Below are 13496 nucleotides of genomic sequence, written 5' to 3' on the forward strand. Positions count from 1 at the left end.
CAAATCACAGTCGCACTCAGCTGCACTCCAGCTGCACTCCCGAGGTCTGTGCTCCGCGTACCTGCTTTTCCTTTCGCACTAAGCTTCCTCGCCATAAGGTAAAACGCCAGACCTGAGTTCTTCGAGAAGCTTGGCTCCAATGAGCGAAAGCTTCGCACATCAGACGGCAGCCTCGAGTGCCTGAGACTGGCATATACGTATTCGTGATGCATCATGTGCAGACGCCAGCAAGTCGTACTATCAGACAGGACACGAAATAAATGCGTCCAGAATGTCCGGGGCAAGACAGCAAGAAGCGCCATCAACGTTACGACAACGGACAAAAAGAACTAACAGCAGACAACCCCAGAGAAGGAAAGTTCAGACCGCTTGTTGATGCACCTAGGCTCGGTTCGTCGTGCAGTAGTAGCCCACGGAAACCACACCACATCACCCATCCTTCACCCATCAATCAGTCCATTCGTGCATCGTCGATCTACTCTTCAACTGCAAGGCTTTGCTATCGATCATTTCTGCTTTTGTGATACGCTTGAACGAGGCTGGCAAATACCTTCCAACCCAAGCAATAGTTCCTGCTCTTATCCTCCCAATCCCGGCTCCAACACCCTGTCGCGGGGATCACGGGTTCAAGCCGGGGACGTTGCAACGGGCCCTCGTTGCTCTCCACAGATTTGCTTATCACCAGTGTTGGGGCCAGGGTTTGGATGAGGGGTAAAAGAGAGACTCGAAAATGCAACAGAGACGATAACTTCGAGAGGCAAGAGATAGCATGATGACATTTCTTGCGCGATGCACCCACACACAGCAGGACCAACAACCTAATCTCTGGTGATCTCAATCTCTACCACCTCGGCCTCGGCGTGTTTCTTTTCTCGTCCTGCCAATCTCAGATCCTCTTCATCAACCACGACGCGCGATCAGCTTTGTGTGGGTGAACGAACTAGTTGTCTAAAAACGCATACATCCAATCTCCCGCATCAAGTCCTGCTTCCTCTAGCTCTCAGACGCAACGGGCGACGAGAGGTGAGAAAAAAACAGATAGCCTGAGCAAGCCGACGCTTCGTCGCGTCGCGACCCCATTGGATTGGGGACTTGAGAGACTAGCGGCTCCTTGGTGCGACGACCAGAGCGTCGTCCCAGTGCCCGCCCCTCGTGTGCCTGACAATCCCGCCGTTGCGTTCGGAGCTAGAGAACTTGGAGGCTTGATGATGTGAGAGGAAAATAGGGGACTTATGTTGGTTGTTTCGGGGTTGGCGTGCTTTTGCTTACACCATTGTCTCTCGTCGTTACCGTTACCTCCTTCCCTCCCCCCACGTGGTGGTCAAAGAGACTACAAACGCCACTGTTGGCATGATGTGACGGTGATTAGACCAGGGTGCCGACAGCGACGGGCTTGAACCGTCGGACTATCCCCCCTTCCCCGTGCCGTCTTAGATGCGTGCCATCCGACGCGTTGACGTGAACTTGTCCGAGAGCATCGACGTTTTCCCCCTCGCAAGCTGGACCCCAGTGCGGCATAGAAGCAGCTCCCTGATCGATGCAAGTCCCTCTTCAGGACCTGGGCGATCTTCGCGGATCTTTCTGGACGATTCACCTGAAGATGCTAAATGCTAGTCGCGGCCAAATAGAAAAGCTTGACAAGAGACGGCTCCTCGCGGGTTCACCTTCGTCTGGGTTGGATGTGCGTGTGCGTATTGGTTATCGGCGACCTCGACGCTGTGCCTTTGCAACACCAACAAGGAACGAGAGAGTAAAGTCGAAACAGCGTTCCCACCCCGGACCGGGGTCGCGGGGTGGAACTGTCCATGATGGCGTAACGCTCCCAAGTCCGGAGCCGGTGGGTGGGCGAGTGTGTGTTTCGCAAGGCGACTTGTCCCGGACCCCCGTTCGATGTTACCGTGGGGTAATTCGTGGCTAGATCAGTTTCGCTAATGTTCTGGCCAGCGTGGTGCGTATGAGGATGCATCGGACTGCCATGCTAGAGTGGGAGAACGGTATCGTGCATGCAAGCGAGCTTCAAGTTGGCTGCCGATGTTTTCTGTTAGTTGAGAATATGTAGAGATAGGCCCCCTGAGTATTGGAATCCTAGATTAATCAGTGACCGGGTGAGCAACGAGATGTGCGTCCCAAATGTGGCCTAGTTGACGGAGGCTATCTGGTGTTTGCAGTTGCTTGGTTGGGCGGAAGTTGTTCGAGGGACAGAATGAGACCGCCTAATGTTTCAATGTCTGCGTGGTTATATTTCCTGTAAACTGCACAACTCTAAGTGATGACGACAACGTTGGATATAATAATAGTACAGACGAAGAAGACGGCGAGGCAGAGTCTATTGCTACAGGGAAAGTGGTCACTCTAGTATAGGAAAAATAGACCGTCTCCCGAGCATAACACCAGAATCAGCAACATCTCCTATGTTAACTCCGTTCTGGGAAGCGATGGATTGTAGTTCAAGGTCAGAAGCAACAGCTGGGGACGACAGGACGAGTGACAGAATATGCAACATGGCAGCATTTCTGGCATAACAGAAGTTCAGAGCCACGGCTGTTGCAGCACTAACGTTCCAGTCGATAGATCGTAAAGTTTCCGGTGAACAAGTTTTGCTGGCATTGGCAGTTCCTTTCCCGAGAGATGACTCCTGCTAATTGAAGGGGTGGTCGGTCTCACCTGTATTGTTACCCTTTTATACGAAGGCCAGTACTGGCTCATTCACGACGTAGACCTTGGAAGCACAAGACACGTAGTGTAGCGGAAGACGGGAGTTCTGGCGATGCCAGTCATCGAAGAGATTTCTATCTTATTTTACTTGCCAACTCGCTGATAATGCCATCATTTATGCGCTCGGTGCGGGCTTCTCTTCCGTTGATTCCGCCTCTGCGGGCTTCGCCTCCTCGGGCTTCGCTTCCTCTGTGGCAGCTTCGGCCGGCTTCTCGACAGTAGTGCCAACCTCAGACGCCGAAGCGCTCTTGACAGCCTCACCCTTGAGTCCTCCAACGACTCTCAGACCCTCAGCTCCCCTGGCGAGGTTGTCCAACTCACGCTTCCTCTGCAGGCGCTTCTGCACCTCGGGAACGAGCGCCGCCATGTCGACGAGCTCGCCATCCTTCTGGGGGTGGCCCTCAGGGAGACCCAACTCCTTGATCTTGACAACACCCTTCTGAACCTCCTCATCTCCGAGGATGACGGCGAACGGCGTCGCGTTGGCCTCAGCAGCCTTGAACTGGTTGGGCAACTTCGGCTTAACCTTGTAAAGGAACTCGGCCTTGATGCCAGCATCCCACAACTTAGAGCAAACTTCGAGGCGCTCCTTAATCAGACCGGCTTTGGAACCCAGAGACATGACGAAGACGTCCACGGTGCTTTGGGGGGCCTCGCTTTCGGCCTGCATGCGGGCCTTGGTAATGCTAAAGATTCTCTCGATGCCGAAGGAAACCTAGAAAAATGTCAGTGATCATGCAGTGTGCTTCTAGAACAAGACGTGCTTACTCCGACGCACGGAATCTGGGTCTTTCCTGAGAACATGCCCACGAGGTTGTCATAGCTGTCGAGCCGTTAGCTGCATGCTGCAAGATGCAAAGGAGAACCTTGGAAAACGTACCGACCGCCGGCAGCAACACTGCCAACACCGACGCTGGGATCATCTGAGCGATCTTCATCGTCCTTATCCTTGTTCTTGCTCTTCTTCTTGGACTTAACTGTTGTGTCGTCCGCTCCGGGCGTGGCGGTGGGCGCAGACCCTTCTGTGACGACCTCGTAGATGACACCCGTGTAGTAGTCAAGACCACGAGCCAGAGAGAGATCGAATGACACTCTGTCCAGAGCACCGAAAGCCTCGAGGTAGTTGAAGAGCATCTCCAAGTCGGACATGCCGGCCTTCATGGAGGCATTCGCAGACAGCTTGTCGTCGCGCTGCAGTTTCCTGAGCAGATCCTGCTTGCCCTTGAGGACAACCCATTCGCCAATCTTGTCGGCGACTTCTCCGTCGAGACCCTTCTCTTCAGTCATCTCCTTGCGCACGTCCACCCAAGGCAGCTTGTCGAGCTTGTCGACGGCGGAAGATATCGTCCTGATCTTGTCCTCGGGAACACCGCAGACCTCGAAAATACCGTCAAGGATCTTGCGGTGGTTGAGCTTGATGGTGTAGTTTCCGTTCCAACCAAGGCCCTCAAAGACTTCGACGACAATGCGAATAATCTCGGCGTCGGGGAGCATCGAATCGTAGGTGCCAGCAATATCGAAATCGCACTGGTAGAATTCGCGCATGCGGCCCTTGTTCATGGCGGGCTGATCACTGTTATGGGTTAGCCTGTTGCCAATGGAATTGATCATAGCCTGGGTAGTTCGTACCGACGGTAGACCTTTGAGATGTGGTAGCGCTTGACGCTCTGGATGTCCTTGTTCATGGCGAGCCATCGTGCGAAGGGGACGGTCAAATCGTATCGCAGGGAGGTAATCTCGCCCCCTTGGTCGGCCAGGTCGTAGATGAGCTTCGAGTCTTCACCGTACTATAGGAGAAGTATTGTTTAGTATCAAGATCGGCCCCGGGTGTTCGGAGGAAGTGGATCGCGGGGTTCGCGTATACCCTCCGTGGTGGGGGAGGGGAGTATGCGAAGGTCGGGTCGTACCTTGCCTGAAAGAATCTCCTTCAACTCAAAAACAGGGGTATCAAGCTCCATTCCACCGTGTTTTTGGAAGACATCCTTCAATTGCGAGAAGATCTTCTCGCGAATGATCATGTCCTTGCCGAACCCTTGAATCAACACAAAATATTAGTCCGGGTCGTACGATTGGCGGCACGAAGGCGACAGCGGTATCGACTAACAATCCTTGGTGCCCTTCGGGGTCTTGAGCTCAAACTTGGATTTGGGCGCCATGTCGGGCAATTGGTGGTCTTCGTTTTGGTAGACGGGGACGGAGGAGGAAAAGTCGCGACGAATGGGGCGGCCCGCGGGCAAAAGAGGGGTTGAAAACGGGCTTTTAGAAAGAAGAGTCAGTCGGCGGACCGGTCTGGCAGACCTCGAGAAAATTTGCAGCTGGATCTTCATTCACCTGGCTTTCTCGAGCGTTGCGCAAAAGGGGAACCGTCTTAAAGGGAAAGCGGCCCAGGGATCGTGTTGGTGACTCAATCGCAAGTTTTGGAGGGGCCGAATGACTTGCGACGAGTTTTGGGGGGTTTGTGAGGTCAAAAATGCATGCAAGGCTGTGAGTGGACTGGGATATGCCCACTTGTGGGTTGCCCAATGATGTGTCCTGCAAGTGATGGCAGATCCCTGTCAATCTGATAAGGCTGCAAGCAACCGGACATTCTTCGGCAGTTGCCATGGTGGGGTGATTCTTCGTCTGAACAAACCGCAGGAACTGTTCATCAAGTGCTGCGGTAAAGAGTGTACTACGGTGCGTTTGGAACGGTGCAGAACTCCTGCTCTGATTCGTCGCAGTGTTATTTCAAACTTGTGCATGTGAATCGCTACTTTGTTCGTGGAGAAACCCATAGTGAACCCTACGGCAATGAGACTTCGTGATGAGAGGGAACCTTGATCAGACGGGTTTGATTTCCATCGACAGCGACGAGATGTACGACGACATTCATTTCGTAGATCATCGACTGGAGAAAGCTGCAGCAGCATGTTGTCGTTGTTAAGGTTCAGCCCTGAACTCTCTGGTCCTACAGTGTGTCCTACTAGGACTACTACAATGGGTGGTGCCGGTACGAGTATTCGGGTGTGCCCACATTTGGCCGTTTCTTGTCGGGATCAGTCGGTGTTCTTGAGCAGTCCGAACCCGACATGGTAAGAACACCACGCGGTAAGATGGGGAACTGGACAGATTTAGCGGGGCCGCGTCTCGGTGTCTACCTATGGGGTTCGGGGTCAGATTGGCGCCTCCCGAGCGGCTGGAATCGGAGTCGTTCAGTCGTCAGAGTCTGCAACAATAAGACACATCTCATGCCAACACTGGACGCCCAGCAGGCAGATCAGGCAGCAGCAGTCACATTCATCACAGACCACGTGCAAGCTGATCCAAGATGATCGAGCACCGCCAGCGGCGGAGATGAGTCACTGAGGCACCAATTGTAAGTGGTGTTATTCGATGATGTGGCCACTTCAGCGTCCTTACATTGATTGCGGAAGAGGAACTGAGGTGGCTTGGGTGGCCATGAAGCATGGAGTGCGCACGGCCCGTAAAACTTCGAGCAACATGTTTTACGACGCTAAGGTGGATTTACGACGCTAAGCAGCTGCGAGACATGAGGCTTGTCTTCATCCCAGATAAACAAAGTAAACCTGCACCTGCCTGGAGCACTAGCGACATGAATTGTTGCAGTGAGATTCATCGCCGCTGGAAGTGGTGTGTTGGAAGCGCTGAACACAGGCTGGAATGACGCCGTTCTGAGGTTTGGTCGTAAACCTGATTGCAGCCTCCAGACCTACTATTCGCATGATTGGTCTTGTAGATGCAAAGTCCGCAAGGCGTCTTCTTCGTAGATCTGGAATCTGGTGAAGTCCGCTGCTCCGCTGCCCATGCCATGATGCAAAACTGGTGGGAGGCATGTAACGACTCCATCCACGCGAGAAAGTCCCTTCGTTGCGGAGGACGAAGGAAACTCCAATTAAACTCGGGCGAACCCCTAGCGCGAGGGCAGTCGGTGGCGCGTGCACCGCCCGTCCGTCCATTTGGGCCATTCCTGGACGGGTCAAATATGGGTCCGGCTGACTTCCAGGATCCCTCCACTACCGTTGGCCCCCGGCCGGCATCCCTACAGCATTGCCATTTCAAGGCATCCTGATTGGCCTTAACCGCTTCGGGATGTTTTACGAGACGTGCAGTTTTACGAGTTACTGCGGGAGACTGAGAATGAGAAGGAACGAATGATACATGTAATGGACTCGTGGCAGCCAAGCCTGGTCGTCAAAAATCGAACATGAGTTCCGCGAAGTTGTGGCGTCATCTTCTACCTACGACGTCTTGTTGTTTTTAATCCTCCTCCCCTCGACCATTCTCGCATCCCAGCTCTCGGCTCCTTCTCCCTTTACGCTCTTTGACCCTACCGGCCAATTGCTTTACGCGTATAGCTCGCTTTCACCCAATCAGCGAATTCTTTCCTTCTTTCACATTTCAACCATAGGCATACTGATCCTGGTTCTCTCCTTCTATTCGACTTCTTCTTCGTCGAAGAACATGTCAATTTGAATTGCCCGACGAACTTAGCCTAGCATGGAAGCTATCAATAAGGATACCGCCCAGCCGGATGGTATTCCGCCCGTCGTGGCCGTCATGGACGAAAAGAAGGATTTCGACCAATCTGCCAAAAGCAACGATACAGAACCAACGCCCGAACCCAAGGTTAGACCTGAGAGAGAACCTGCTTTCAAAGACTACGCCCGCGTCTTTACATACGCCACGAAATGGGACATCTTGGCGTACATCGTCGGCGGCTTGGCTTCCATCGCCGCCGGAATCACGCTGCCTCTGATGAATAGTAAGATGTGCTTTCACCAAAATCCTTTCGTTCTGGTCTCTAATACAGCACACAGTCATCTTTGGACAGCTTGTAAACGATTTCAATGCCTTTTCAGCAGAAAACGAGGCCGCACGGAACGACTTCAGGAAGACCGCAGACCGCCAGGCGTTGTACTTATTCATTCTCTTCCTCGCCCGTTTCGCTCTCAACTATACGAACAAGTTCGCCTTTCGAATGATAGGGATCCGATTGTCGTCTGCCATTCGCTTGCACTACCTCCACCGACTCTTTGGCCAAACAATTCACGTCCTTGATTCAATGCCACCAGGCATGGCATCGAGCACCATGTTAGTGAGCCCCAGTCCTCTGGGTTTCGGGGTGCTGCACCTGGAAAAGGAAGAGCCAAGCTAATATGATTTCCATAGCACGTCCACTGCGAACACTCTTCAGATTGGTATTTCCGAAAAGCTTGGAGTCTTCCTCGAGTTCAACGGCACCATCATCGCCGCCATCGTTATCGCATTTACCTATAACTGGGCTTTGACACTGGTTACCGCCTCTTGCATCTTGTTCATTCTGGTCGTTCTGGCAGCTCTTTTGCCTCTCATCATCAAGGGTCACTCTGAAATGACCAAGGCAGAAGGCAAGGCATCTGCCGTTGCCAGTGAGGCGTTTTCCAGTATTCGAATGGTCACCGCATGCGGAGCGGAGGATCGGATTGCTGCCCGTTACGCGGTTTTTGTCGAGCAAGCGAAACGGAAGGGCCAATTCACAGCCCCTTTACTAGCCCTCCAGTTTGGGCTTATTGTGCGTCAACTTCTTGCGTACAAGTTGATTGAATGCTGACTCTATCTAGTTCTTTGCCTTGTTCTCCGCGTTTGGCCTGGCATTCTGGTACGGCACTCATTCTTGGGTCGACGGCCGAGTCGACGGAGTAGGCGAAGTCATCATGTAAGTGCAGGTTCTCAGGAGACGGCCAGTCGCCCCGTGCTAACCTTCGATGTAGTGTGCTCATGTCCGTCATGCTTGTGGTCATGTCTCTCGAGCGAATCAGCACCCCGTTGCTTGCTATCGGCAAGGCAATGGTAGCTGCATGCGAGTTCCTCACTGTCATCGATGCTCCCGCCCCCACCACGGGAGAATTGAAAGAACCTCAAGTATCGGCCAACGACAACATTGTCTTCGAAGACGTCACCTTCGCGTACCCGAGCAGACCCCACGTCAAGGTTCTTGATAGACTAAATCTAACAATCGAGTCCGGCAAGGTGACAGCTATTGTTGGACCTTCTGGCTCGGGCAAGAGCACCATCGTGGGCCTTATCGAGCGATGGTACACGTTGCAGGATCAATATGTCATCGCCAAGACGATCGAGAAAGACAAGAAGAAGGAGGCCGAGAAGAAGAAGAACAAGAAGAAGGGCAAGGAAGAGTCGGACGATGAAGAGAGCAAGCCCGAGCCGGAGGAGACCGGTCCACACGTTGAGCTCGCCGGTTCAATCTCGACATCCGGACACGCTCTTGACGATATCGATGTCAAGTGGTGGCGTTCGCAGATCGGCTTGGTCCAGCAGGAACCATTCCTGTTCAACGACACCATTTTCAACAACGTCGCCTATGGACTTATCGGCTCTCAGTGGGAACACGAAACCGAGGAAAAGAAGCGAGAACTCGTCAAGGAAGCTTGCCAGGAGTCCTTTGCCGACGAATTCATCGATCGTCTGCCAGATGTGAGTGCTTCTTCTTATCTGAACTCCTTTCGACGGCCCAACATACTGACTTTAATCCAGGGATACGACACCCAAGTCGGCGACAGTGGCGCAAAATTGTCCGGCGGCCAGCGTCAGCGCATCGCCATTGCCCGAAGCATCGTCAGAAAACCGAAAATTGTCATTCTGGACGAAGCCACCAGCGCCATCGACGTCCGAAGCGAGAGAATCGTCCAAGCTGCCCTCAATAAGATATCCCAGAATCGTACAACTATCACGATTGCCCACCGTCTGTCTACCATCAAGCAGGCCGATCGGATCGTGGTCCTCAAGAAAGGAAAAGTTGTTGAACAAGGCACACACGAAAGTCTTTTGGAAAACGACGAAGGGGTATACTATGGTCTTGTGCACGCTCAGCAACTTTCGCTCGGCGACCAAACGGAAGACAGCGACTCAGACAACAAGGAAGAGGACTTGGGAGCAGTCCTCGACCGCGAAAAGAGCGCTGCGCGATCCGAGGCCGACAGCACACGGCAGAAGACGCAGGCTGTCAATCGCAACCTCTTCCAGAGTTTTGGCAGACTGCTTTACGAGCAGAGAAGTCGATGGCTCCTCTGTATTCTGACTGTGGTTTTCGCGGGCTGTGCTGCAGCTGGCACTCCGTTGCAGGCATGGCTTTTCGCCAAAGTCATCGTCGTCTTCAATCCGGATAACGGCCCTGATAAGATTCGCAGCGACAGCAACTTTTGGTCACTCATGTGGGTTATTTTGGCGATCGGAGTTGGTCTGTCGTACTTCTTCATGGGCTTCGTCGCGACCCATTTGGCTCATTTCATTTGTGCCACATATCGGCAGCAGTATTTCGAGGCGATCCTGTTCCAACAGACATCTTTCTACGACGAAGAGGAGAACGCACACGGCAGCTTGACAGCTCGAGTCGCTGGGGATCCAAAGCAGCTCGAAGAGCTTTTGGGTCTTAACATGGCGATGGTATACGTGGCAATCTTGAACATAGTCGGAGCCATCAGCATTGCGTTTGCTTTTGGTTGGAAATTGGCCCTGGTGGCTCTATGCGTTACCATGCCGATTGGATTGACGGGAGGCTACTTTCGGTTCAAGTACGAGATTGAGTTCGACAAGATGAATGCCGCTGTCTTCGCGGAGAGTTCCAAGTTCGCCTCGGAATCTATTGGGGCATTCAGGACTGTTTCTGCCCTGACTTTGGAGGGCGTCACATGTACTCGCTACGAGAAGCTCCTCAAGGATCATGTCAGCCACGCTTTCCGAAAAGCGAGGTGGACCAGTGCTGTCTTCGGCTTCTCGGATTCGATTTCGATGGCTTGCCAAGCTCTCATCTTCTGGTACGGCAGCCGCTTGTTGGCATCCGGCGAGTACAGTCCACAGAACTTCTTCGTCTGCTTCATGGCTGTAATCCAAGGAGCTGAAGCTGCCGGCCAAGGTCTCAGCTTCGGACCCAACGCGGCGCAAGTCACTGGGGCATCCAACCGCATCATCAACATGCGTGATTCGAGGAACAAGGACATTATTCCAGTGACTGAGCAGATCCCGGACACGGAAGGCGGCGTCCGAATCGAGTTGCAGAATGTCCACTTCAAGTACCCGACTCGAAACGTGTCGGTTTTCAAGGGACTCAACTTGACTATTGAGAAGGGGCAGTTTGCTGCGCTTGTTGGTGCCTCTGGATGTGGCAAGACGAGTATCATCTCTCTCATGGAACGCTTCTACGACGTCGAAAAGGGCGCTATTCTGTGCAACGGCAAAGACATCAAGGATATCAATGTCTATGAGTATCGCAAGAACCTGTCGTTGGTTGCCCAGGAGCCGACACTTTTCCAAGGAACAATCAGAGAGAACATCTTGCTGGGCGTGGATGAGAACTCCGTCACTGATGAGCGTCTACACCAGGTCTGCCGCGATGCTTCAATCCACGAGTTCATCGTATCGCTTCCAGAGGGTTACAACACGAACATTGGCAGCAAGGGTGTTTCGCTCTCCGGTGGCCAAAAGCAACGTGTCGCCATTGCCCGCGCACTGATCAGGAACCCGAATATCCTCCTTCTCGATGAAGCTACCAGCTCTCTGGACTCTGAGAGCGAAAAGAGTGTGCAGGCTGCCTTTGAACGGGCTGGAAAAGGACGTACCATGGTCGTTGTCGCACATCGCCTGGCGACTGTTCAAAACGCGGACATCATCTTCGTGCTTGGCGAGGGAAGACTGTTGGAGAAGGGCAGCCATTCGGAGCTGTTGAAGAAGAAGGGGGTTTACTGGCACATGGTAAGTTTGCTACTCTCGGATAATCCATGAATTGTACTGACAGAATGCGTAGTGTCACAGCCAGGCGCTCGATCGCTAGGATTGCGAAACTGTCACTCGGCTGATGAATGGTGGGCGTTTGCGTGTTTGAGTATTTGATGTCAGGACAGAATACCCCTCGCTTCTCATGTAGACATCCGTTGTACTTTTCAAAAACCTCACACATTAGATCAAGATCAACAAATAATATGCGGCAGAGTTGCAAGGAAGCCGACTGCCACTAGTACTGTTAGTAATTCCGATTCGTGAATAATACCTATCGAGTGCCGCCGCTTGAAGGAAATGCAACGTCAACGAATTCGCAGCCAAACAGCCGCCACAAAATTGCATCCCGTGTCTACCGTGTGCTCCATGCCTCTAGTTGGGTATCGTTAATTCTACGCCTGCACCTTCATACCCCAGAACTCATCGAGCTCGCGCATGATCAAATCCTTCTTGGTCATAACAAAATCGTGCCCGCCAGGGAGCACCTTCCAGTGCACATTCTCCTCGCCGCCCAGCAGCGGCAGCCCGTCCTCGGTGTAATGCTCCGCGAAGATGACCTCGTCCGCCCGGCCGATCAAGACGGCCGTGGTACCCTTCTTCCTCCTCCCCAGGGCGCGCCACGTGTCGTGCAGATCCGTCAGGATGCCGTGCTTGACGCAGCTCATGAACGCGGGGACCATGCCGCGGTGATTCACGACCATCCAGGAGATGTACTGACGCACGACCTGCTCGACGGGGAGGTCGCCGCCGTCAGGAGAGGATGCCTCGGCGGCGGCGACGTCGACCAGCTTCTCCGCCGGGTCGTCCTCGTCCTCCACGACGTTGGACCGCTTCGGGGCCAGGGGCTTCTTCAGCCTGCTCTCCGTGATGGAGGCGAGGATCCGGTCGGGGATGATGCCCGACTGGAACGTGAGCCGCGCCAGGTGTCCGAAGTTGGCCGCGCGGATGATGCCGGCCGGCGCGAGTAGGACGAGGCTCTCGACCATGTCGGGGAAGGCGGCCGTGAAGGCTGCGGCGACGGCGCCACCGAGGGAGTAGCCGATGACTCTGATGGAGTTCTGGCCGGACCAGGCCAGCGGGGAGGAGGCGAGGGCAAGGAGGACCTGGGTGGTGTACAGGCGGGTGTCATGGGGGAGGTCGCCGACGCCGTCGGAAAAGCCGCGGCCGAAGAGGTCGAAGAGCATTACGCGGCAGCCGCGGGCGACGAGGGCGTGGGCGATGAGGCCGAGAGTCATGCAGGATGTGCTGATGCCGTGGATGAGGATGACTTTGGGGCCGGTGGTTGAGCCCCATTCATACACACGCATGCAGCCGTACTTGGGGGGTCGTTAGTCTTGTTATCGTCGCGGAGATATCAGAGAGGTACTTACCGGCGTCTCGACATCGCGGGCACCCGGGAAGTGGTCAGGGCGATAGTGAAGTCTCTTGATCTCCTCGCTCGTGAGCTCCGGGATCTTTGTCTTGAGAGGGCTGGGAATCGAGGAGCTCCATTTCACGTACAGGCCCAGGCGGGCGAGGGAGAGGAGGGAGATGGTCGCGACGACCGTCGTGGCGACGACGGCCATGGTGCGAGGCTCGATGGGCGAGCTAAGGAGGATGCGGTCCATCTTGATCGTGTTTTCTCTCCTTCTTCTTGGCAGCAGTTACTTCTCGTTGATGAAGATGCGAGATATGTTCACGATCGAGCTGCTCCGGATGACTCGGGCCGGGACGGAGGAAAGTGGGACGTGAATGTCGCAGTTTGCACCCTTATCGCGACCCTCGCAAATTTCCTCCCTTGGATCGTGAATCGTTACACACGCGCAGCGCAAGGCAGTATACGCAGCACATTCACGTGTAAGCTGCCGACCAGGTGAATGCGAGAGCTGCGAAACCACCGGATGACGTTCTCCTCGGAGCCGCGTTGGTTCGTGTCCAACGACGGCATCAGCGGGCCTCTGGGTGGTGCGGCCGCCCAATGAAGGAGCTGGACATCTTGGAGGGTCCCTTCACTTTCAGGCAGGCACCGATAT

General features: G+C 54.0%; 3 protein-coding genes across 3 annotated transcripts; 1 reads left to right on the forward strand and 2 right to left on the reverse strand.

The window, feature by feature from the left end:
* Positions 1-2830: 2830 nt before the first annotated feature.
* CGCA056_v000516 (Histidine--tRNA ligase) lies at positions 2831-4871 on the reverse strand (the record flags this gene model as incomplete). Its single annotated transcript, XM_037315777.1, has 6 exons — positions 2831-3430; positions 3484-3538; positions 3596-4288; positions 4345-4502; positions 4623-4747; positions 4820-4871. 6 exons carry the CDS (start codon positions 4869-4871, stop codon positions 2831-2833), a joined length of 1683 nt encoding a protein of 560 aa, XP_037185711.1.
* A 2341-nt stretch (positions 4872-7212) lies between these two features.
* BEA3-1 (ABC transporter BEA3) lies at positions 7213-11539 on the forward strand (the record flags this gene model as incomplete). Its single annotated transcript, XM_037315778.1, has 7 exons — positions 7213-7477; positions 7533-7806; positions 7885-8266; positions 8316-8410; positions 8466-9186; positions 9247-11460; positions 11513-11539. The coding sequence occupies 7 exons, from the start codon at positions 7213-7215 to the stop codon at positions 11537-11539; spliced, it is 3978 nt and encodes a 1325-aa protein (XP_037184557.1).
* A 337-nt stretch (positions 11540-11876) lies between these two features.
* On the reverse strand, positions 11877-13091 carry serhl (Serine hydrolase-like protein; the record flags this gene model as incomplete). The annotated part of the gene is made up of 2 exons (XM_037315779.1): positions 11877-12800; positions 12855-13091. 2 exons carry the CDS (start codon positions 13089-13091, stop codon positions 11877-11879), a joined length of 1161 nt encoding a protein of 386 aa, XP_037184559.1.
* Between the last annotated feature and the right edge of the window lie 405 nt (positions 13092-13496).

The sequence above is a fragment of the Colletotrichum aenigma genome, assembly GCF_013390185.1.
Source record: "Colletotrichum aenigma strain Cg56 chromosome Unknown KSG_Cg56_contig01, whole genome shotgun sequence".
Taxonomy (NCBI): Eukaryota; Fungi; Ascomycota; class Sordariomycetes; order Glomerellales; family Glomerellaceae; genus Colletotrichum; species Colletotrichum aenigma.